Raw genomic sequence first — 26,773 nt, 5'->3', positions numbered from 1 at the left:
TAGTCACTTAAACCAATCAGTTGCTGCCTCCCTCCATTATGTGTCGTGAGTAAAAATGACAAAAATGAATTTTGATGCATCACCGGTAAGTGACTGGCTTCCCTGGTGATAAGCAGCATGATGCAGTGCTATAACCTTCAGTAGCTTCAGGCAACTAATAAAGGCCAGGTGGAAATATAATTACATTCATAGCCATACCACCAACCATGACCCAGACTGATTTAAGAGACAAGCAAGGCAGACTTTTGAACTTATAATACTTGTAATTACTTTTTTTGCGTTACTTCAAATCTACAAGTATTCCGTTTCACAAAGCTGTGGTTTTACATAACATAAGAGCAACATGAGTAAAGGACTGTATTTACCTTTGGAAAAAATTATACCTATTTGATCACCATATAAGGAACTGAAAAGTCCTTTTCTGTCAATGTGTCTGTCTGATTACCGAGTGATATATTAAAAGTCCTTTTCTGTCAATGTGTCTGTCTGATTACCGAATGATCTATTCTTTAACTTTTTCACGGTCAGACATATGTACAGTATAGCCTACACAGCATGTGTTGTGTTAGTTAGTAAAAGTATTACTTGTATATTAAGAACACCCATTGACAGTGCTGGGTGTCCAATCTATTTTGACTGGGTCGGGAATGAACGTTCATTCAACACCTCAATGGATTGGACGTCAAGTGCCGTCAATGGCAGGCAATGATTAAAGCAGTTTTATTGTGTTTGTCAAATGTGTCTGTATAGAATCAGTAAATTGGAAGTTGATAATTTCATCCCAAAACTGGTATCTTTAGCAGAAGGTGTCCCTAACTCCAATCAATAGTTAGTCCATTTGATCCTCCTGCCAACTGTATGTGAGTACTGCATGCAAGACAATTGAAAATAGCAACACATAATGTATAATCCTACAGAGCACAGATGACATAGTTCTCTCCAATATCAAAATTCATTCATTTATTAATATTTTGCTAACTTAATATACAACAGTCAAAACCACAAATCACAAGTATTAGTAGACACTTAGAAAAGATATGCTACAATACTGCTTCTGTTTACACCGGATCATTTTAGATTGCAGCGCTGCTTGATACATTTAACATTTGTGGGGGAAAACTGTCATAATTTTCAATAATTTTTCACCAAATAATTAAAAAATATATATATATTATAGTGTAGCATATGATCTCATTATAAGATTTTTTTCTATATCGCACAGCACTAGCGTGTCATTTGTTGACATTTCCCACCTATCAAGGTGAGGTGTTCTGTAAATGAAGATCTTTAGCAATTCCATTTCAAGTGATTATCAGTGTTTCCTCATTTGCCCTTTCCACCTTTTCCCCCACGCAGAAGTCTCAATTATCTAACGTGAAGTCCTGTTGAATTCATGTTTTATCCAAAGGCAACGTCATCACATTCACTTATTGATTGAAATTGTCACCTTGCATGGCCTGATTTTAGAAGTACATCCTATCTGAATGCTCATATTCACTGAGTTGCCAGGACAACATTGCGGGCCACAGTATGCTCAGCTGTTTCCATGACTACAGCAATCTCCATCTAGCCACTGATGGAAACAAGAGTTGTACTGTGACTGCATCTTTGTGTGGCCTTCTGTATGTAAATGTGCCATATACCCTTAAGGTACACAAAATGTATATAAAATGTTCAATCATCATCAAGTCATCGGCTGCCATTCACGGGACAGAAGTCCAATCATGTGGCTCTTTTCATCCATGAACATTCGCTCATTCGGGGTTAACCCTCCCACTTCAAATGGATTGGACGTCTAGTGCCATCAATGACTAGCCTGGCAGGCCAGCCTGACTTTCACCATGTACAAGATACATGGCAAGTCAGTCTGGTCTTCTGTGGTTTCAACTTCATTTTTACTTCGGTCCATCCTATCTGAACCGCCAAATCACAGCATGTGAGGCAGGAGTTTGTTATTGGTCCATTAAGATTCAATCTGTGCTTGTTAACCCCACTTCTTGCATTGATTGTGAAATCCAGACCAAATCGGAAAGGAAAGGCACCCAATGAGTTAAAAAGTATCTTGATAAAAATATATCATCAACATACAATTGTTATGGCGGACTACTCCTAATTTAACTGTGCAGATTGACCAAATGTTTAACAGTGGAAGAAGGAATGCATTAGGTCAAAAAGAAATTTTCTCTCTTACTCTCAAAAAAAAGGACACTTGAGCTTTAAAGTGCCTATGACACCAAAATGGATGTTTATTTCATATTTCACCTGGTATTTTATGCTCCTGAATGAAATGGACCGCTTGGATGGGTGTGGAAGCGATCGTTTTATTTATTAATTTTTTTAATCCCGCGCCATTAAAATGAGTGACTTCCGGCTCCAGTCACGGGTTGAGGACGAAAGCGAATGTGACGTCACCCGGGTCAGCATCTCACAATACAGCATTGCTTTATAGCATGCAGCTGGACTGCGGATTCAGCTGATTTTGCGGATTAATTTGTTCATTTTTTGCATTACGCCAGCCAAATGTGCTGCAGGGATTTGTTTCTGCATCAGGGAGAGGCGTGTGAGCCTTTTTGGGTTTCGAAAAGTTCCCGTTCACCCTTGGAGGACGGCCAAAACGAGTCCAACAACTGTGGGACCATTGGACTTACTGGGAATTGAGTAAACATTGTATTTTGTATCATGTCAAATACTGGGATCATGGCACACTTTTTAATATGGAGGTGGCTTGTATATTGTGGCTTATAATGCTCCTTGTCCATCGAGAATGCCACTTGGCTGACGACCGGCAGCTTGTCGCACACCCCCCTGTCCTTCGCGTGCCCCCCGGGAGAGCATTATACTCAGCTTAGTGCACTCTTCTTGTGCCCGGTGTTCTGTCAAATTTTCCACTCCATCAGAAATTGCAACTTTTGGGTGGCCACGAATACAGCGATCACAAAGTAAACACTACAAACTTTCTTTAAATATAGGACTGTTTACTTACATTTGATCATGGACGGACATGTAGAAAAGTTCCCCTCAGACACATCCTGTCATGTTAGCTGCACAACAACTGCACGCCGCTCTCTCACTGTTTACGCCTTCGCTGTGTAGTTAAGCATTCATCTACGCCATATTCGTGTTGACCATGTGGCAGCTCCGCGCTCCTCCGAAGTCATTTTCCAGCTGCTTCCCCGGCAAACGAGCTCTCCTGCCCGTAGCAGGGGAACGAAGAGCTGTAACTTGCTCGCCACAGGGCGGGTTGCCGATCGGTGAAGACAATCGCCACCATGTGACATGATCCGGGGTAGTTTTGTGTGATTTTTTTGCTTCAAAATGCGATAATAAGACTTAGAAACATCACTCAGCTCAGGTTAGCATGTCGGCTAGCTTTCACGCCTCCGATTAGCTTACGCTCTACGAAGCCGGGGGCAGGGAAATGACAAAAGCCCGACTAACTTCGTTGGCAAAAAGGTGGCAAGAAGTCAACAGTTTTGACCATTATGGAGTAATTTTGCCATGTCGTACTGAATAAATGCATTCTTAATATTTCATATTCCATTTAGCACAAGGCTGTTATTTGTCATGACCATTTATTTAGCAATTGGGGAAAAATACTGTACTTGGATAAAAAGAATATCCTGTAAAAAAAATTGGAGTAGAGAGGTTAAAACAATTACATTTTGCGGCTCTCTTCGTCGCATTTTCCTCGTTCTGAGTAATTCCACCTCAATGGGCTGAATACTCAATCAGATGAAACCATGACCCTGCCGATGTCATCCTCCTGTTGGAGACGCTAGAGTGCTATAATGACAGGCAGGGGCTAAACGGCAGATTAAAAGACTAATTTCTCATCATCTGCGCTTTGCCAAATTGTTTTATATAGTCGAATCGTCTCAAAATATGATTCTAATTCACACAATAATGCTATTTAAAACAGTTTTCATCCTGTCATAGGCACTTTAAAGTTCGTATATTTAGTGTTACAGTATGTAAACCTGCACAAATCATATATTACAAAATTAATCAACATGTATTTCTAGATGAAATGTAAAGTCCTTTTCACACAGCATTTGGCTTTTTGGTGTTTGCTGCTGGGCGGGGTGAATATACAACTACGCCCCGATGCAATATCGCCCACATTGGGAATTGCTTGCATAGCAGCCTACCAACAAGTAACAGTGGGCTTTTCCTGTTGCTTGGTGTATTTCTTTTAGCAGTGTGAAGTCACTCTAGCGGCAACCTTCTTATTGGATGCGGCTTCCCGCGATCGCTCACAGCATTTGATCCTCGTGCCTTCGCGGCACACCCACAATGAATGTGCATGTCGGCAGCGAGCGTTGCTAAATGCTGTGTGAAAAGTCTTGATTGGATTTTGTAGAAAAATTAATGCCTTCAAGTATTAAACCTACTTCATGAGATTAAAAGTGCAAAGGTAAAGGGACGCTCTTGGAATGGCATTATGCCTGAAGTCCAAAACCACGTGCTTTGCTGAGAACATCATCTCTGCTCAGATAGCATCCACAGAGTTGCCTTAAGCCAGTGAAAGCCTCCCTACCATGCATGACTCGCCAGTTGTCGATGAAAATCACCTGAAGTGAGATGGAGGGAAACAGTTACATACATAGCTATCACTTCTGCATTTAACATTACATCCTTCCATTATGACTAAATCCACAAATTATGTTACAGAATACATTTCTGGTTATAATGAGGAATCGTCTTACTTTTCCTGGCGTGAGTTTTACCCACAGCTCATTTTCTGGTCGCCTCAGTTCCATGGTCAAGTGTCGATGAGCCACATACCAGCGGCGAACAACATCATGAGGGACGGTGTTTATCACTGATCGGTCATAGTTGTTGTACCTGTTTATGACGTTGAACAACAATTTAATATATCATACAACATCGGTACAACACTAGTTTGAATGCATTGCTGATATCAAGTCATTGGTTGCCATTGACGGCAGTAGACATCCAATCCATTTGAACTGGGAAGGATGGCAGCAAATGAACGGTTGTTCATTTGTTGGGAAGGATGGCAGCAAATGAACGGTTGTTCATTCGCTGCCATCCTTCCCAGTTCAAATGGATTGGACATATATCATTGTCAATGGCACTGAAAGAGTCAAGGATGAACACACACAATTAATAAATAATACCATAAACATACCGAATCATGTAAAGTTCATCATTCCAAGGGTATAGATTCAGGACTGGGCCAATGCCTATCATGTGGTTTTGGTGGCCGCCAGTGCTTTCAATATATTCATGCCTAATTGGAACATGCGAAAGCAGCTCAAAATGTTTTGGCGACTGGACACGAACAGTTTCAGCCGCGTAGAAACCATCAACAAGGAGATTCCTTCCTCCCGTCCCTTCATGTTTTAGGCAGTGAAAAACCTGAATTCTACAGAAAAAATTTGATTTAAAACAGTATTACGTAATACAGCCTACAACCAGATAAAGAACTTTTGAAACAACAGATCTTTGCATTAACAAACTTATTTCTTGAAAATGTATTCTATTTCTTCTTTTTTTAAGTCTATGAAAACCTACTCTATAGTTGAACTGAAAATTAACTCTTGATTGACCCGTGACTCTTTAAAAAAATAAAGATTTAAATAAAATCAGGTTGAGAAAGTTAATATATATATATATATATATCTAACATAATTAATAAATAATAATAAAACAAAATAATCAATTTAAAAAATAATAACAAAGTACATATAATTTCAACTGCAAATTAGCAGGCATGCATATACAGTCATGTGAAAAAATTAGGACACCCTATTGAATATTCAGTTCTTTATTAAGAAATGTTTACATATCAATATCTGATCTTGTTTTTCTTTATCTCTGGAAAAGAATGTGATTTGATTGTAGGTAAACAACAAAAAATAACATTGTTTCACTCATTAAACCAAATTTATCAACAAAAATGCATATTCTAACTGAGGAAAAAGTTAGGACAACCTACCACCTAATAGCTAGTAGAGGCATGCGAAATTTCCGATTCTTAGATTATTCGCCATCTGGCCGTGGAAGATTTGAGAACGATTCACAAACATCCAAATTCCGATTATTGAATTATACCAGGTAAAGCACAACTAAAACACAGCGCGGTCCTCAGGACGCAATGAGGAACGGACCGAGAGCAAATATCATGTTCAACTCATGCCGCTAGATAAAAAAACAAAAATACCTGACTGCGGCCGACAGCTGGTTCAAACAACGCCCAGTTGCTAGTTGCTACAAACATACGGCCACATACAGCTATAGTAGATATCACATATTATGCAGAGCTAGATGCTAAATGACAGACGACTGCGGTGCTAGAACATATAAAAAGAACTAGATGCGAAACCACTGGCTTGCCGTTTAGTAGTTGCCGCGTTGTAAACAGCCGCTATCTTAAAGCAGTAGACTTCTCTAAAAGGCTCTGTTGTAGCAAACCTAATTAACGTTTTATCTGAAATACTCCTCAATCAGCAAAATCTTGACTTGAATCTATCTTTAAATAATAAAACAATTTTAAAACTTTGACATATTGTAAGTAGACAGAAGGGAAATTATGGAATAACAGGAGCAATTTTATCAACTTTAACGGTTGATTCACATCATTAAATTAATTGAATGTAGTTTAAAGCTGCTGATACAGAATGGTGACTTGAGTATTTTATTTAATGTTTTTAACTGTTAACTTGATACTTAAATATTAGTTTGGTTTAGCCTAATAGGATTTTTATACTATTTTGGAACTAATGTACAAAACATTAAAAAGAGGGGTTTGGTTGACATCAATAATCGATTTATAATCAAATCGGAGCCTCTGAATCGTAATCGAATCGAACCAAAGATTCCCACCTCTAATAGCTAGTGTTACCCCATCTGGCTGGAATAACTTCAGTGAGACGCTTTTTGTAGCCATCTACCAGTCTTTGACATCGGTCTAAAGAAAGTTTGCCCCACTCCTCAACGCAGAATACTTTCAGCTGTGAGATGTTTGAGGGGTTTCTTGCATGCACAACCCGTTTGCAGTCACTCAACAGCCTCTTAATGGGATTAAGATCTGGGCTTTGACTCGGCCATTCCAGGACTCTCTTCCTTTTCAGCTAGTCCTTGGTGGATTTACTGGTATGTTTTGGGTCATTGTCATGTTCCAGGGTCCAGTTTCCCTTCAGCTTAATTTTTTCCACAGATGATCTCACATGTTTTCACGTTCCTCAGGCACCCTCTGATACACGATAGAATTCATGGTGGAGTCTATGATGGTGAGCTGGTCAGGTCCTGCTGTAGCAAAGCATCCCCAAACCATGACACTCCCACCTCCATGCTTCACAGTTGGTATGGGGTTCTTTTCCTGGAAACATGACCTCAGTTCTGGTGTCCAAATAATTCAATTTTAGATTTGTCTGCCTAAAGAACATTATTATAGAAGTCCTGGCCTTTGTCTACATTCACTCCGGCAAAACTCAGGCTGGCCTTCATGTTCTTCTTGGAGAGCAAAGGTTTCCTCCTTACACACCTCCCATGAAAGTTAAACTTGTGAGGTCTCTTTCTGAATGTAGAGGCATGCACTTTCACATCAACAGTAGGAAGAGCCTGCTGTAGGTCCTGTGATGCCCTTTTAGGGTTTTGGAGACTTCTTTTAGCATCTTGCGGTCTGCTCTCGGTGTGAACTTGCTTGGGTAGACTGTTTTCTGGACAGTGGAATGGCTGATTTTATATTCTTTCAAGATCTTTTGAAATCCCTTACCAGACTCATAAGCGTTTACAATCTTCTTGCTGAAGGCCTCAGACAGCTCCTTTCATCTCACCATGGTGTTTTCTCTCACTTCAACAGTCAGTCACTGTTGAAAGTATTTTGTGTTGAGGAGTGGGGCAAACTTTCTTCAGACCGATGTCAAAAGACTGATAGAGGACTACAAAAAGAGTCTCACTGAAGTTATTTCAGCCAAAGGGGGTATCACTAGCTATTAGGTGGTAGGGTGTCTTAACTTTTTTCCTCAGTTCGAATATGCATTTTTGTTGATAAATTTGGTTCAATGAGTAAAATAATGTTAATTTTTGTTGTTTATCTCCAATTAAATCACATTCTTTTCAAGAGATAAAGAAAAACAAGATCAGACATTCATATGTGAACATTTCTTAATAAAGAACTGAATATTTAACAGGGTGTCCTATTTTTTTCACATGGTTGTATGTATAGTAAAAATTTTTAAAAAAAAAAAAATAAAATAAAAAAATAAAACAAAATAAAAACAGCAACAAAAACCATTGCAACTGCTTTGCTCTGGTATGATGCTAATTCCCGACAATAATCAACCTCCAACTTACCCACATGGTTCATGAAAGTAAGATGTGTCTGTGTGGCGGTCCAGAGCAAGCTGGCTGTAGGCAGTGTCTCCTCTAGAAAAATCGGAAGTGAAGCACCACATTCTTCCATACGTCGTCTCTCTTGTGGATCAGTAAGACAACGGGATTCAACCTTGAAAATGTTCTCCATGAATGCAGACAAACATAGTGAAAGAGAAAACTATGCAGTACCTGATAAGACTAACCCTCTGAGTCACGGCCTCTGTGGCTTCAACTGTAGCAGGGACATCATCAACAAAAGCCACCCCATAGAGAAGATAGTTCTGCAGAAACGTCTTTAGTTCATCATCGCTGCTCATGAAGGTGTCCCATTTGGAGGTGGGTACATGTGAATTATTATAAATGTCTGCATTCCAAAGAACTCGTGGTTGTATGGTGCTTTGCTTCTTCCCTTCAAAGCTGTTCTCAGCTATCCAGCTTAGGCTGTATTTCGATGTGTGACCACCCGGCCCTAGGAGGGAGAGAAGCAAGCTTTTCTTGAAACTAAACATATGGGAAATAAGCAGAGATAAAATAAAATTCTAGTGGTTTTCGGACACTTACAGCTTCACCATATAATTTTTAAGTTTAAAGTTCCAAATCTGTTAGAGTTTTGAAGTGGGGTAGGAAAAAAGGACAATGTGGGGAAAATGCCTACACCCACACATGTATTTCTAGAACAACACTGCTTTATGCATTTTTGCACTTTTTCATAGAAATGAGGTTCCCATATTGTGAAAAATAGAGCCTTTCTCCCAGCTCTCGGGAGCTGTCGACATGCCCGCTGAATGGGCAGAAAACAGCACATGGAACAATTTGGAACCGGTTAACATTTAACCTTGGTTACACAGTTACTTTTTGATAGCACTATATATTTTGTGTTATAGTATATGGTTTAAACAATCAAGAACAATATGCCTTTTCTTCTAGGATGAGCACACTCGGTGAACCATATAACAATAAAATTTACCCAAGGAGAAAGTTCAGCTCCCTTCATGATGTAAATCCTTCTCATGGTTATACTGAACAAAAATATCAATGCACCGGTGATCTGAGACTTTTTCTATTTTTTTTCCCACTTGGGACCAATATTTCTTTTAAGTGATTTGTGTTTGGGGACTTGATGAATATCAAGTGCATTGAGACCATTTCTGTTTACATTGTAGAGATTACATTTAATTGAGTGCAACAATATTATAAAAATTCATTTTGAAAATGCATTATTTGCATTTAGTTTTAGGTAGTGCATATGTAACCAGGGGTGAAAGTAGGCCAGAACAGTCCGGAACGCCGTTCCAGTATTTAATTCGGAGGCGGAGCGGTGCGGAATGGTGTTTTGAACCCGAAAATATGACGACAACTGTTTAAAAAATAACAACAAAAAAACTGCCAGGCTGCCACTCATACATTTCCAGGAGGAAAACAATTTACTAACGTCAGATTTTTACATACATAAGTGTTAACAACAAGCCCAATAAAGTGCTTGTGTAGTGCCCTTCGTTTCCACCGATAATGATTATTTATTAATTCCACGGACAGCACTGAGTTCTCCTAGCATGTGTATCTGATGAGTCCGACGAGAGACTCGACTCGCGTCGATACGCGAGTGCAAACCACCCTGCCTGGACTCCAGTTGTCCGTTCAATTGGTTGACATACTGACATGTGATCAGCATGGCTAGCTCTGACTGGATCAAATGCACATGTTCTGTCTTTGACAAAAAAAAAAAAAAAAAACATCGAGTTGATCAGTTAAAAACTGATCAGATCTTTAAGAGAAAGGAATGAGTTGAAGATGGCTTATTTTATTTTTTTTTATTTTATTTTATCTCATCATCTTCCATGTTATAATGCTTCACCCCAGAAATAATGAACAGAACATTCTGATTTTTTTCAATTTAAATGTGAAAGCTTAATGTGGTCCTTATATACAGTGCCTTGCAAAAGTATTCGGCCCCCTTGAACCTTGCAACCTTTCGCCACATTTCAGGCTTCAAACATAAAGATATAAAATTTTAATTTTTTGTCAAGAATCAACAACAAGTGGGACACAATCGTGAAGTGGAACAAAATTTATTGGATAATTTAAACTTTTTTAACAAATAAAAAACTGAAAAGTGGGGCGTGCAATATTATTCGGCCCCCTTGCGTTAATACTTTGTAGCGCCACCTTTTGCTCCAATTACAGCTGCAAGTCGCTTGGGGTATGTTTCTATCAGTTTTGCACATCGAGAGACTGACATTCTTGCCCATTCTTCCTTGCAAAACAGCTCGAGCTCAATGAGGTTGGTTGGAGAGTGTTTGTGAACAGCAGTCTTCAGCTCTTTCCACAGATTCTCGATTGGATTCAGGTCTGGACTTTGACTTGGCCATTCTAACACCTGGATACGTTTATTTTTTAACCATTCCATTGTAGATTTGGCTTTATGTTTTGGATCATTGTCCTGTTGGAAGATAAATCTCCGTCCCAGTCTCAGGTCTTGTGCAGATACCAACAGGTTTTCTTCCAGAATGTTCCTGTATTTGGCTGCATCCATCTTCCCGTCAATTTTAACCATCTTCCCTGTCCCTGCTGAAGAAAAGCAGGCCCAAACCTTGATGCTGCCACCACCATGTTTGACAATGGGGATGGTGTGTTCAGGGTGATGAGCTGTGTTGCTTTTACGCCAAACATATCGTTTTGCATTGTGGCCAAAAAGTTCAATTTTGGTTTCATCTGACCAGAGCACCTTCTTCCACATGTTTGGTGTGTCTCCCAGGTGGCTTGTGGCAAACTTTAAATGAGACTTTTTATGGATATCTTTGAGAAATGGCTTTCTTCTTGCCACTCTTCCATAAAGGCCAGATTTGTGCAGTGTATGACTGATTGTTGTCCTATGGACAGACTCTCCCACCTCAGCTGTAGATCTCTGCAGTGAATCCAGAGTGATCATGGGCCTCTTGGCTGCATCTCTGATCAGTTTTCTCCTTGTTTGAGAAGAAAGTTTGGAAGGACGGCCGGGTCTTGGTAGATTTGCAGTGGACTGATGCTCCTTCCATTTCAATATGATGGCTTGCACAGTGCTCCTTGAGATGTTTAAAGCTTGGGAAATCTTTTTGTATCCAAATCCGGCTTTAAACTTCTCCACAACAGTATCTCAGACCTGCCAGGTGTGTTCCTTGGTTTTCATAATGCTCTCTGCACTTTAAACAGAACCCTGAGACTATCACAGAGCAGGTGCATTTATACGGAGACTTGATTACACACAGTTGGATTCTATTTATCATCATCGGTCATTTAGGACAACATTGGATCATTCAGAGATCCTCACTGAACTTCTAGAGTGAGTTTGCTGCACTGAAAGTAAAGGGGCCGAATAATATTGCATGCCCCACTTTTCAGTTTTTTATTTGTTAAAAAAGTTTAAATTATCCAATAAATGTTGTTCCACTTCACGATTGTGTCCCACTTGTTGTTGATTCTTGACAAAAAAATTAAATTTCATATCTTTATGTTTGAAGCCTAAAATGTGGTGAAAGGTTGCAAGATTCAAGGGGGCCGAATACTTTTGCAAGGCACTGTATATATATATATATATATATATATATATATATATATATATATATATATATATATATATATATATATATATATACACATATATATATATACACACACACACACATATACATATATATATAAATATATATATATACATATATATATATACATATATATATATATATATATATATATATATATATACATATATATATACATATACATATATATATATATATATATATATATATATATATATATATATATATATATATATTATAGGTTTTATAATTTGTATCATTAATGATACATTAAGCATTATATATATTTTATATATATGGTGTAACACGTTCCCCAGTCACCTAAAGAAATTAGAAACCCTACAAAAGAAGATGGTACAAGCCATGTCCTGGGCTAGTTTTAATGCCCCCACCCACTCCTTGTTTTACAGTTTACGCCTCCTCCGACTCACTGAGCTGAACACATTTCATAACGCATGCATAATGTTCCAAATTGTAAATAATATGAATAGCAGACTGTGTGAGCTCATTCCAGTCTGGACTCCTCTCCATACTCATAGCACCAGGAACAAAGACCACATCAGTGGAAAAAAGAGAAGACTTGTTAGCTCCAGCCTGAGCATTGCAACTAGAGGCCTTCGGATTTGGAATGAGCTCGACGAAAATCTGAAAGTATTAAAATCCATCTCCACCTTTAAAACGATGCCATTCTGATCAGTAAATATAACAACTTTGACATACTTAGGTTATAAATTCTCTTCTAGGGAAGCATTTTTCTTTTTTTTCTTTTGTGTATTCGTGTGTGTGTGTGTGTGTGTATACAGTATAGTTTTTTTGTTGTTTATTAGTACGTTTTGTATGAGAACACAGTAATATACTACAACTCATCTGATATTTTTTCTTATGATTGTCTTGATGTACGCAGGCTCGTGACTATAAGCTTTTAGTAGCTTCTTAGGGAGACCTGGCGCACACAAAATCTTAGCACTGATATGATGTACACTTTGTTAATATGAATGTGTGTGTGAATAAATTGAAATATTAAAATATGCAGTTGTCGTAGTAAAACTGTTGGAATTGTTGTGCGTACAGTTAACATTTATGTTTTCCTTATAGATAGTCCAATGATAGGATAACCTTTCTCTAGTCAGCCTTTCCTTTGTCCTAGGCCATGTGGCCCCCATGTAGTCTATGTATTCTATTCTATGTTCTATGTCACTTTCCTGACCCTCTCTCATCCTATTGTTTGTCCCTGAATAAAGAAGCTTGCTATTACAGCGGCTGGGGGAGCAGCTACCAACCTCCACAAAAGCTACGTCGACTTCCTGCGTGTGCTTTTTTGCCAAGCTAGGTGTACATAAACCTAGCTTTAAATCTAACAAAAACAAATATAAATCTAACATAAGGTTTTAAAAGTTTTTTTTTTTTTTTTTTTTAAACGCAAAGAGGTCCAGATATGCTTGTCTCAAATATGATACATTTGGCAATATAGTTCATGTGCACTTTGGACTTATTTTTGTTCATTTACCTATGTTAGGCTAATGATTTATTTCCTTATTATATAAAAAAGTCAATGTTTGCGTTATATTAAAAATATTTTCCATTTCACAGTGCATAATGTAAGTTATTTGTACTTATTTTTGTTAATGTTTGTTACTTTTGATTAAATATTTCATAAGTAAATGTTTACAATATCTTCAGTTTTAATGTACTGCACATCCTATGTTCTTAAGTAGTTAAAATTGAAATAATGGTATTTTTGTTCACTGTTATTTTGCACATCATTGAAAAAAAATTTAAATAAAATCAGTTTCTCATGTATGCCTTGGTACAGTAAGTGTAATGCAGTAACCTAATGCAAAACCTGTTGTGTTTTAGAATTATAACTGCCAAAAGCAGTTTTCTTTGCATTTCTGTGGTTTTAAGAGGTTCTGACTCCGTGGCAACCTTTATGTCAGCCACTTTCACCCCTGTGTGTAACTTTTTATGGAATCAGGAATTTCAAGTTTCCATTACTGTAATTATATTTGAATTACGTTAGAGGGGGTGTCATAATTGTTGTATAATTTTCCACCAGATAATTTTAAAAATCTATTATATGGTGGCTTATTAATTTGCGATATAATATGACCCATATCGTGATAGGATTTTCCATATCGCACAGCACTACTTACAAGTGAGAATGAGGTGGTCATCTTCCACTTGGATATGATCTGGGCGAATATTGAGGTCAATACTTCCGGTATCCAAGTTCCTCTGGTTTGTTTTGGAGTTGTAAGACAAGGCAGAGCGGCAGTGATCTCTCAACCAAATGTAATCCAAATGCATTTGAGTCCCTTTGTAATGGAGCTCTGGTGCATGCATGGGAAAAATGTACAGAAACAACAGGGTTTGACTTGTGCAAAGAGTGTTCAAATAACCCAGGACTCACCAAGACAATCTTCAAGTAAGTGAGTTGTTGGAGGACCAGTGTACATCCGTGCCTGCTTCTTGTGTCTCCAAGGAGTCATTTTTAGAATGAACACGGAGAGACGTTGCGAATGTGTCACACCGGTCCGTAAACTTCTGCTCAGCGGACCGATCATTTCCAGGACACCACGGAAAAGAACCTCTGTTTAAAACCGCTAAATTTTACAACTGCAAAGTCACCAAGCGGCAACAGCACTAATCCACTTGGTGCCTCCTCTCTTGCGTTTTACTTCAACAAAGCAAGTTTATTATTACAATTGGTTGATCTCCCCGTATAATATAACCTGGATTAATTTTTAAACTCTTTCCGTGTTATATGTACAATAATTACTACCGGTTGTCTTGAACAGTACACTGCGCATGCGCGGCAGCCACGATTATTGCATGTTGTGTACACGTTGCTCTGTTCTCAACTCAATCGCTGATATTTAAGGAGATCATGTTTCATTGCCATGGACAGTGGTAGACGTCCAATTCAATTTGACTGGGGGGGGGGGGGGGGTGCTGGTAGCGATGTCAGCCCTCCCAGTCAAAATATATTGGATGTATATTGGCCGTCAATTGTATTCACTGAGAGAAATACATAGTTTTTTCTACTTTAAAACTTTTTAAAAACCATACAGCAGTAGACTCTCTATTTGGTAGTCCTGTACAGTAGTAGTACTGTCCTAGCAGGAGCAGTAATATTTGTAGGAGTAGTTGTTGTTATTTTAGTTTTGACCACAAGATGTCACTGTTTTCATCTCGTAGTGATAAACGCAGCAGTTGGAAATTGGGTATGATAAGCCCATTTCGTTTGAATTCTTTCCAAATAACTGAAAAAATGTCATGAATGGGGAATTCTTTTCACGCGTTCTTGCCCTTTGAACGTCTTTGAAATTGTTTTCCAAACAAACGCATGCTTTAGTTTAGTACATGAATAAAGGTCATGCAGTGCAAGTCAGTCACACGTCAGTAAGCATGACATAATTAAAGCTGTTCCTAGTCAAACGTCAAATTTGATTAAAACAGCTTTTAGTGCATTCAACCCAAATTTGCTTCTTGCCCGGGAACATTATTTACTGGTGTAATGAATCAAAATCAGTCTTACAATGATACATTTGAACTATTGTATGAACAGGGATGACGTGTTTTGGAAAAACAATTTCAGAAGGACATCTAGCCAGACTTCCCCGGTTGTAGTCTGGTGATCCCGCCTGGGCATCCTCAATGGCGCATCCCTTCCTGCGAGGACCGCTGCGGCGTGCTGCCTTCACAATCTTTCGGACATTTGAGATGAATTAGTAGATAAGACAACTTTGAATACAGAACGCTGTGTTGATGTAAGTTTATATCATCGAGGGCTTTACCTTTTTATTAGATTAAATGATTAAAACACACACACACAAAAACACTCATTAGCCTTTGTAATAATCCTGATCATGAACAAAAATGAACTAAATGCAGCATCAATGTGGAATTCAAATCGAACTATTGACTTGCAACAACATTAACTCATTGGCTGCCATTGACTGTGATAGACGTCTAATACGTCTGTTGCAAGGCTGGCAGTAAGCATAAGCCCCTTTCACACATACCTGAACTCCGGTTAAATCCCAGGATATAAACGGATAGCCCATATGTGTGAAAGCAATTTCCAGGGTCGACTGACACGGAGATGACGTGGACATTAACGGGTTCGAGTCCTAGTATAATTTCCGGGATTTACCGGGGACGAGGCATGTGTGAAAGCAGCCGTTGAATTCCCTGGTCACAGCACGAACGCGTAAATATCATGGCGGGCCACTCGTCATTTCCTTTTTCTTCGCCGAAAGATGAAAAGCGGTAAACAAACATCACAATTATCAATATGGCGAAAAGGAAATAGCTAAATTAAACTGGAAACATAATGAAATTAAATTGCTACGGGATCATAGAGCCGAGGAAGAGACAGTCCATCGTTTTGAAATGTGTAGTTTGTTTGTCGCTGATGCCAACCAAAAATGACGTAATGTCCGGGTTATAAAATCGCGCCAGTAGCTCTGCCCGCACAGAGAGTGTCGAGATGCCAACACAAGACAAGTCTAAAAGTGTCCAACCCGGGTAATTCCCGGGACATCTCCCCATGTCTGAAAGCCATGACACGCGATTCCCGTGCCACTTTACACGGGAACTTACCGGCACATAAGTCTAAATGGGCCATTCACTGCTGACTCCTCCCAGTTCAAATGGATTGGACATCTATCACCGTTATTGTCAAACAACATTATCTTTCACTGCCTGCCGACCAAATTTAAATTGACAGGATACCTTACGCCGTCTGTTGCAGCCTTTTAGTTAATTTGTCAACCGGGTAGCTCTTACATAGGTTCTATAACATGGCCAATAATGTCTTGTGTAAATATCCGAACACAAAAATAAGGCTGGACGAATTAACTTGTAATAATTTATTGCTAATTATTTCAACTGCGCATTAACTCATTGTCTCATTGTGAGTCTGCTAAATTTTATGTGTGTATTCACTCATTGTCTCCCTTTGACGTCATTCACTGCCAAACACTCCCAGTTCAAATGGATTGGGCGTCTATTGCCGTCAATGGCAGCCATTGAGATATAGTTATTTCATTAATATGGCAGTACATTTAAAATAAAAGTGCGCTAATTGCTTTTGTTTAATTCATCATTAGTCACAATGCTATTAATTACAAATAATTTCACACAATTAATCGCGATTAAAATGAACAACGATTGCCCAGCTCTACACAAAACGCACAGCCTTTACATGAAACTACTGTGATACATACTATAGCTGTCAAATTTATCACGTTAACGGGCGGTAATTAATATTTTTAATTAATCATGCGAAAATATTTAACACATTTATTGCATGCGCGGAACAACCCACTAACGCATTGCAGCAAATAGACTACAATGGCGCTGTTTTACGTATATACAACGCTAAGAGGCAGCGTCAAGTGAGTGGAGTAGACACAAGCATTCATTGGGGCCATGCTTTTAATTGGCAAAAGCTTTCACATCTCTTCCTCAACAACTATAACTATTGTGGGAAGCGACGTAGGGAAGAATGACATGAGTTGATTTTTTTCCTTAACATCCTGTATTGTAACCAACGCAAAGAAGATATACAATTTGCAGCCACCACAGAGCAGTCATGTTTGCCCCACTTCCCATCATGCATTTGGGCAGAACAGTTAAGTCACTACAGTATCATTTACTGAAAGGTCAACAAATACACTAGATGGCAATACTTGGTTACAATATACAAACTCACATTTATCCTTTAGGAATTACAAGTCTTTCTATCCGTGGATCCCTTTCACAGAAAGAATGTTAATAATGTTAATGCCATCTTGTGGATTTATTGTTATAATAAACAAATACAGTACTTATGTACATTATGCTGAATGAATAAATCCGTTTATCTTTCCATTCCAACAATAATTTACAGAAAAACATGGCATATTTTTAGAGATGGTTTGAATTGCGATTAATTACGATTAATTAATTTTTAAGCTGTAATTAACTCGATTAAAATATTTAATCGTTTGACAGCCCTAAAACATACAGTTCATTTTTTTGAGTAGTGGTTAGATTGAGTGGTTAGACTGAGCATTCAAATTTTGGATATTGTGGCAAGCATGTGAAGGCAGCACGAACCTTCCCCTTCGTGTTTACTTCAGTCAGTAGGTTCCTGCAGTGAAGCTCGTGTATATCAACTGCAGCTGATCAGAACCTTGGACCTTTATCTCAGTGACATTTTATCATTAACAGTTTCCTATCCCACAGCATATTTTCGGGCCAGCCTCTTGTGGACCTTGCACAGGTTGGCTAATCGGGTTCACTGTTTTTTGTTGTTTTTTTTTTCACCGGAAAGATGACGCTAAAATCCAATAAAAACGAACCTGCTGTCATACTGGAGCCCGTGGACTCTGTCCGGACAGCCCTCTCTGACCTCTACCTGGAGCACCTTCTTCAAAACAAACCAAAGCCTGACAAGGTAAGTTGTCGCTCTACCTTTTTTTTTTTTTTTAATTCTTAAATGCTCCGCTTTTTTTCTGCTTGCTTCCGGGGACGCGAGATTGCACATGGCCCTAGTTTTGTACTATATCATAGATCACTAAACCGTTTTTTTAATTCGTGAATTTAGTAGACGTTAAACAATTTGACTTTCATTGCCATTGAACACAATGCCCCCGCCTCCATTAAAAATAAAATAAAAGAGGGTGGCCACATATTTTGTTGAAAGCTGAGTCACCTCACTGTTTTGTCTACTTAGCCTGAGAGGACCCAGCTTATACTCAGGCTTTTCCACTTCTGCACGCACTACCCCAAAATACACAGGGAAATCATGTGACAGCTGAGGGGTAAACAAGCTTCTACCACATGTAATCTATTTTTACTTGTGTGACCGTCAACATGTTCTTGTTGCATTAAATTGACTTTTAAATGCAGTGTTGGCTTTCCAAGGCTATGTTGCTTGTTTACTCTATCACAATGTAGTAGTGTCTCCAAGACACACATTTCTTAGATTAAAATCCTTGTTATATTTGTACGACTTTTAAATAGAATGAGGAGATGTGTTAAATCAGACAGCTTGAAAGAAGTGTCAACTCAGCAGTGTGGGACAGAACAACATGACAAAGAATGGAAACTTTTTCCTGACCTCAGCACTTTGGTTTACTTAAATGCTGATCTAGTCAGTGAGGCCTTCACTTTGGAGACTGCTGAGTATGTTGATCAAAGGTCACTATGGGATTGTTAGGAAACCAAAAAAACGCTAACTAGGCAATATTCCATGACTATGGCATGTATAAAAATATCTAATTTTAGGTAAATTAGATGGAAAAATGACATGTAGGACTAGTGTTAATGGGTAATGAAAGGATGATTTAATCTGATATACCGTTGACTTGCAATCTTCACTAAAAGACCCATCGTCCCTTTTGGCTAACGAGTGATTCAATTTGTATTAATTATTATTCCACTCAACTCATTGGCTGACATAGACAACGATAGACGTCCAATCCATTAGGAGGAACTAATGGTCGATCGCTGCCATCCTCCCGGTTCAAATGGATAGGACATCTACTAGTGATCAACTCATTTAAAGCATTTTAATTGAATGTTTAAGAGTCACATGATTGGATGTCTACTAGTAAAAAAAAGTTTTTTTCTTTTTTTGAAGACTTGTAAAAATTGGTTATAAGGGAAAAGAAAATACTTAATTTTGTATTAACTTCAGTTGTTTGTCCTATATGTGTTACCACACCCAAAACTGGTATTTGGAAAGGTCTCACATTATCGTCTTAGTGTGGATTGTGGAGAGCAGTTCAGTTTTGCTGCCTCGCATCTAGAGCAAAACTGCAAAACATTCCCAGGCTTTTGTGGTTTCAGCATGTTCTTCTTGCTTATTCACACCACACAGTTGAAGACCAAATATGACGTCTATGATATTACAGGATCTAATTTCATCTCCTAAGATGTTCTACTAGGTTCCCCTGATACCCTTTAGTTTAACCCGGGTAGCACATCCCTGTTGCACGGAACTAAACCTCTGCTGCTTCAATGTCAGTTATTGACTGACAAGGCTTGTACGTTGTTATGATTTTATCCAACAAGGCAGTTAATTCATGACCTTGCCCCAAGTATCCATCTATTTACCTCAGTACCCCTAGAGGGCATATTTTCATTGCATACGAGAATTATATTGTCAAGCTGTGACATTGCATTCCAGCTCTTTTGTAACTAAGTACGGTAGTTTGTAATTCATATCTTTACATAGTACTTTGGTAATAATTTTTGTGTCAAGTGCAATTTATTGATTTAGGTACAGCATCATCTTTGCATCCTAAATTGTATGAATTCTTTACAATTTTTTTTTTTTTTTTTAATTAACCCCTATTGTGGACTCATTTAACTCATTGCTTGCCATTGTCGGTGCTAGAAATCCATTTCATTTTTATGGGGAGGGGCAAATAAACATTTGTTCAAAACAATTATACTAAATAATAAACAAATAGACATAAAGTTCTTTTAAATGACCAAAAATAGTCGCTTGCCCCATAAAGCGTTAAATCTCTTAAATGTAAAAAAAAATAAATTAATGAATAAAATTAAGTGTGGAATAAAAAAAGAATAAATTTACCAATCATACACGCTTGCTTTAGAAAGGACTGACGGTCATAAGTGTCAAATTGTGGGACAGCAGTCCCTGAAAGGGTTAAAGTCGACTTATTTGCAATACTCATCTAAGACAATAAATGTAATCTGGCTTTACAGCTCTTTTCTGATGGGGTCCCTTGATGACACTGGTGGTATCCATGACCACACGAACCTGTTGGAGCAGATCGTTGAACGTGTTTAATGATGTGTTATAATGCTTGGTTAATTTTTAACCTAGAACATGCGTTGGAACTGCAAATGAAGCACTAGCAATTAGCAAAAAGCTTTAGTTATTAAAAAAAGGAAGACATCTTTTATTTTCAATTGCAACATAATATATTCCTTTTGTGTTTTTAGCAGGTAGCTATGCAAACCTTTGAGAATAAAGGAGCTGAGGTTTATACCAATGGAAGTGCCAGACATGCGAACGGCACCGAGTTGACCAAAATGAGAGAAGTCATGTTTGAAAAAAATCCCTCGGAGCCGATGGTACTATACTTGTTTTTCACCAAATGTGCCATCAATTAATGTTGCTTGATTCCTCTGCATTCAGTCCTCATCATTATTTTTCTTTCATCTGCAGGGGGTGACTCTAAAAATGAACGACAAGCAAAGGTGCACAGTGGCCAGAATATTACATGGTGGATTTATACACCGACAAGGTAATAAATCAAACTCTGATCTGTTAGCGGGGTGTGGTTACAACCACACTGAGAGGGCTGAAAGGACATTTTGATATATGGTTGCATTTTCCTCAAGCTTGCCTTTGGTTTCTGTACATTAGAATCACAGTAACCAATGTGATGATATTATTACATTACATACAGTGTCTTTGTTTTTTCAGGATCCTTGCATGAAGGGGATGAGATAGCAGAAATCAATGGGAAAAGTGTGACTAACCACACAGTCGATCAGCTACAAAAGATTTTGGTATGTTATACCTTTGTTACATGCATTTAGTCAAAAAATAATGAACAAGCAAAATGTTTTTTTTTTAACTACACTATAGCAGTGAATTTTACTGTATTTTTCCTACAGAAAGAAACCAACGGAATAGTCACAATGAAGATTGTTTCTAATCAGAAGAGTCGATCCAAACCATGTGAGGTAATAGCAAAAGTATAAAATAAACCACGCCTTGGTGATGTGAATGCATGAATATAACCAAGTGGATAGTATCACAATCTTTCCCAGTAATTATACAATAATGTACATTTTCCATGCTAGGTGACTCTTCTCTTAATCAATGAAAATCCAAGGTGACTATTGAAGTAGTGTGCAGTACCATAGTTAGTTTGACTGTGAAACTCGATGTCAAATTGGCACATTAATCCACAACATGCTGTACATATAATCATTTATACAGTGCTTAAAACATCTATAGCAGACATGCCCAAAGTCAGGCCCGGGGGCGAAATGCGGCCCGTGGTCAAATTTCATCCGGCCCCCAGCCTCTGTCATAAAATCAATAACGTCTGGCCCGCACACAGACTTAATAAATTGGTCAGCAGTACTGCTACCAGCATATCAAGTAGCTTACACACTAAATGCTGCTCCTCATTTACCCACTAAAAGGCAGCAGCACTCTAAGCAACATTACCCCGTGTGACCCTTTACTCCCAGTTTTTCTAAAATGGCGACAATCAACAAAAAAAAGAAAGTTGACTGCGACGGCCGACCCTTCAAGGACAGGTGAAAATTGGACTATTTCTTCACTAAAATACGCAACAACTGCGTCTGCCTCATTTGCAAAGAGACAGTCGCTGTTTTTAAAGAGTTCAACGTGAGGCGATATTACCAAACAAGACACGCTGACATGTACAACAAGATTACAGGGAAGATGCGTATTGAGAAATTGAAGCAACTTGAAGCTAGTTTAATTTTACAGCAGCAGTATTTCGCAAGAGCCCGAGAGTCGAAGGGGAACGCCACAAAGGATAGTTGCGAGATTGTTGAATTAAAAAAAAAAAAATAAGAAAGCAAATGTGACAGACAGAATGGCTTGCTAAAATTTGCTTAAATATATCGCTCTACGTAAAGGACGTCAGCCAAGGTCGGCCCCCCAAATTTTTACCACACCAAATCTGGCCCCCTTTGCAAAAAGTTTGGACACCCCTGATCTATAGTATTAGACCAACTCCATAATGAAACTATCAAGCATCACCAAATGATTTAAATAGGACCCTTTCAATTTATGTGAGCCAGGTTTTCTGTTTTCCCCTAACGGAGTGTTTTTGAATAGACCACAGTCTGATACAAATAAAATTAGTTTGTCACTAGTAGATGTCCAATCCATTTGAACTGGTAGGATTGGCAGCGAATAAACTGCTATGACTGTTTATTCGCTGTCATCCCTCCTAGTTCAAATTGACTGGACATCTGTCGCTATCAATGGCAGCCACATTGACTGAATCCATATGATTGTTGAACTCTTTCATTGGCAATTGTCAGTATCATTCCCTACATATTAAGCTAATTCCCATTAAGTCTGTGTTCAGTCACTGTGCTATGTACAGTAGTTGTCAACAACAATAAAATGCATTCTACAAACTAAAGTTGTACTATGTGATCTGAATTTGCAGACGTACATGAGGGCCCAGTTTAACTACGACCCCTCCATAGATGAGCTCATCCCGTGCAAAGAGGCTGGCCTACGTTTTCAAACTGGTGACGTCATTCAAATCATCAACAAGCAGGATCCCAACTGGTGGCAGGGCACGGTAGAGAGCAGTGCAGCAGACTTTGCTGGACTAATACCGTCGCCAGAGCTCCAAGAATGGTTGTGTGATATACTTGTATATATATTATTTTTATTATTATATATATACAGGTAGTCCCCGGGACTTACCCGATTCACGTGATTTCGACTTTATGATGCCGGAGTTTGTTTGTGATGCATGCTTTATCTTGCCACATGGAGCGTAGCGCAGGTAGTATTAATGGTATAGCGCATGTACAGAGGAAGAACGTATTTGCACGCACGAAGAAGAGCACACGCGCACACGAGGAAGAGCGCATTTGGCGTTAGTGAAAGCTCCCATGAAGAAGCTATGCAGCCAGTGCTAGAAATGGGACAGATTACACCTGCAAGCCTGCGTGCACATTTGTTGCATGTGAAACATCCACAGATGCAACACCTGTATATACCAGCTTTTGTACTGTTTATCGTGTGTATTAAATTGTGGTCGAATACTTGGGGAAAGTTTATGTGATTGTTTTTGATTATGTTAAACTAACTGATACTTGCTAATCGTTTGTGTGGATTGTCATTGCTGTATCAGTGGCTAGTTATAAACACAAATTCAAACTGATGTGATTGAAGATGAACCTGATTTAATTTCATTTTTATTTTAGTTTCATTCTGGAAGTGTTGATGTCATGAGCTGGTGAATAAAGTCAGCAAACCACACGGACATTTGACATCATCGTCATTTCGCTTGGCTCGCTGTCTAGCTAGGACTAAGCTCCGACATCTTGGCGAGGACAGTACAATGATGTGCGTCATATAATACAAGCTTTTGAATAGTTTGCGATTTTAGGGGTTATCGAGGGGTACTTAAATGTTTAATTTCGACATATGCGGAAATTCGGGTTACTTCGCCATCGTAGACATGGGACTCGTTCGTAACCCGGGGACTACCTCTATATGATAATTTTAATGTTTCTATATAACAAAAATTCACAGCAAATCCCAGAATGGCCAATACTACTTTAATCTAAAAGTACAATAAGTTATTACTATACTGCCATTGGGATGGTATCTGAGCAGTCTCAGAAGCTGAGTAACGTCCATACTTTTCTATTTACACTGCTCAATATAAAGGAGTACACTTCCGAACAGTATAGTCAATCAATTTTCATAGAACTTTGAGGATGATCTCATTCCACTGTTGTTGAATACTTGCAAATTACAATATTTACTTAAAAATATGGTTATGGTTAGTTCACATTTATTTGTGTTTCCATAAATTTGTTTGGAACATTGTTAGATTGGTGTAGTTCACACATTGGAATTCCCCATTACTTAATTGTCTCATACTTCACTCCTGCTACTCATTTGAAAACAGAAAACTGAACAACATGTTTTTCAAAACTGTTTACACTGTTTACTGTCTACAGGAGAGTGGCAAGTAAAAGCAACACCAAAGACGGCAGCCAGTCCTGGAGCCCATTCGGAAAGAAAAAGAAGTGCAAAGACAAGTACCTGGCTAAGCACAGCTCAAGTGAGTTTATCACTTGGAAAATATTGCCATTCAACCATTGTATTACCTTTTTTTAATATATTTTTTTCTTCAGTTTTTGACCAGCTAGATGTCATTTCTTATGAGGAAGTTGTCCGGCTGCCTGCTTTCAAACGGAAAACATTGGTGCTCATTGGTAAGTTTCATTACATGTATACTTTTTAAATGTGATTTTGGATTTAACTTAAATTATTTAATGTTTTACATTATGTTTTAAGGTGCACATGGGGTAGGGAGGAGTCACATCAAAAATTCCTTGCTGACCAAATATCCTGACAAATTTTCTTATCCTGTACCACGTAAGCAGTACAGAAGCTCAAACAATTTCATACTACACTGAAATGACAAGATTGATTTTATACAATTCTAATTTCACTTGTGCAGACACCACCAGAGCACAACGTAAGGACGAGGACGATGGACAAGAATATTATTTCATTTCCAACGACGCCATGACCAAGTGCATCTCAGAAAATGAGCTGCTAGAGTACGGCAGCTTCCAGGGAAATATGTTTGGTACCAAAATTGAGACCATTCAAAAGATCCATGAGCAAGGAAAAATTGCGCTGCTGGATGTAGAACCACAGGTATGTGTTGTACCCTGAAGGCACCGCAGTTTGTCTGGGTGTTCTAAAAAAAAAAAAAAAAAAAAAATGGAAAAAGCATTTCAAATATCAAAATCCTGTATTATTTTTCCAATTCACATAATTTACTCATCAAAAATTTCAGAAAATCAAGGGGAACAAAATATGTATACAATCTTTTCCAAAAACGTATGTTTCCACCAAAATTTTCCAGAAACATCCCCATTCATTTCCGATGACCCCCTTCACTAACATCAATCTATTTTTTTTCATGACTTTGCAGACGTTGAAGGTTTTAAGGACTGCTGACTTTGCTCCTCTGGTGGTATTCATCGCACCCACCGACACAGCTCCTCAGGTGAGACGTCCTTATTCAAATTGACGCTAAGGATATTTACCTTTAACAGCTTAACATTTTGTTGTCATTGTCCCAGACGGAAAACCTGACGATGATCCAGAAGGAGTCCGAGGCCATACTAACGGCCTACAGACACTTCTTTGACTTGATCATAGTCAACAATGATGTGGATGCAAGTGTGAAATGTGTTGAAGAGGCCTTGGAGAAGGCCACCTCCACTCCACAGTGGGTGCCTGTCTCGTGGGTGTACTGATAGATAATAGACACCAGTGTGACAGCTTGTTTTATTTTCGAAGCAGTGCAATATCACTTCTGACACAAAACCTCTGCGTTTAGTGATGTCTGACTGGGTTTACGTTGAAAAGAAAAAAAAGCAATATTAAGAAAGATCTACTGTAAAAATGAGAAAGCTGAAAATCTTACCAGAGATGCATTATTTAGTCATTCGGCTATGTTTACTTGAGGCTTTTGAGAGTGTTTTGGATAGGTTTGGTGCCATTCAACTTTGTGATTGTTGTTTTGTGGATAAAAGTAAAATAAGACCGCAACTGTGAAAGATATCTTCCCTTTTAAGTCACTGAATTTTATTATTATGTAACAATCTAACTATTTCTTCAGTTATTAAAAAAATGAATTATTTTTCCAACGGCACATGTAACTTTCTAATGAAAACCTATTCAGTCAGTCAATAACTTGTCATGAATTCAACACATGTCTTGTCAACACATGTCATAACTGTCACCTAAAATTGTATACCTCGTAGGCAGTTTAAAGGCACTTCATGAATATTAAAATGCTCAACTCTTTCAACTGCTTCTTTGCCTATCATTGATATGCGAGCACCGAACAACCAAAGACATTTAAAATGTAATATATTGAAAATGCATATCATGGGATCCAGATGTTTGCCCCCAAAATTCTGAGACACCAAGTGCACTAGTTGGGAAAGCAATTTAATTAGATGACATTGAAACTGACAGATATTTCTGCTAATAATGGAGTTACTACACATTTTAGGTTTTCACACATTTGGTGAGCAAAACTGCAGTTCTTCACAAC

General features: G+C 38.3%; 2 protein-coding genes across 5 annotated transcripts; one reads left to right on the top strand and one right to left on the bottom strand.

Annotated features, from left to right (window-relative positions):
- Nucleotides 1–988: 988 nt before the first annotated feature.
- Nucleotides 989–14,659, bottom strand: tmlhe (trimethyllysine hydroxylase, epsilon). The gene is made up of 7 exons (XM_057821209.1): nucleotides 14,332–14,659; nucleotides 14,075–14,251; nucleotides 8,533–8,812; nucleotides 8,323–8,442; nucleotides 5,153–5,389; nucleotides 4,707–4,845; nucleotides 989–4,571 (listed from the first exon to the last, which is right to left on the bottom strand). Exons 1-7 carry the CDS (start codon nucleotides 14,483–14,485, stop codon nucleotides 4,440–4,442), a joined length of 1,239 nt encoding a protein of 412 aa, XP_057677192.1. The 5' UTR covers nucleotides 14,486–14,659; the 3' UTR covers nucleotides 989–4,439.
- Nucleotides 14,140–26,540, top strand: mpp1 (MAGUK p55 scaffold protein 1). Of its 4 annotated transcripts, none has more exons than XM_057821208.1 (13): nucleotides 14,140–14,346; nucleotides 18,244–18,366; nucleotides 20,892–21,020; nucleotides 21,115–21,193; nucleotides 21,376–21,461; nucleotides 21,570–21,638; nucleotides 23,114–23,310; nucleotides 24,651–24,754; nucleotides 24,828–24,908; nucleotides 24,991–25,071; nucleotides 25,157–25,359; nucleotides 25,640–25,714; nucleotides 25,791–26,540. In XM_057821208.1, the coding sequence occupies exons 2-13, from the start codon at nucleotides 18,244–18,246 to the stop codon at nucleotides 25,965–25,967; spliced, it is 1,404 nt and encodes a 467-aa protein (XP_057677191.1). In that variant the 5' UTR covers nucleotides 14,140–14,346; the 3' UTR covers nucleotides 25,968–26,540. The 4 variants fall into 4 exon arrangements, with proteins under 4 accessions (XP_057677191.1, XP_057677189.1, XP_057677190.1 ...); XM_057821206.1 differs by having other exon boundaries at nucleotides 20,889–21,020; XM_057821207.1 differs by lacking the exon at nucleotides 14,140–14,346 and having other exon boundaries at nucleotides 18,028–18,366.
- The last annotated feature ends 233 nt before the right edge of the window (nucleotides 26,541–26,773 follow it).

The sequence above is a fragment of the Corythoichthys intestinalis genome, chromosome 18, assembly GCF_030265065.1.
Source record: "Corythoichthys intestinalis isolate RoL2023-P3 chromosome 18, ASM3026506v1, whole genome shotgun sequence".
NCBI lineage: Eukaryota > Metazoa > Chordata > Actinopteri > Syngnathiformes > Syngnathidae > Corythoichthys > Corythoichthys intestinalis.
Note: the sequence above shows the minus strand (reverse complement) of the source record. Positions and strands in the feature narration are given on the sequence as shown.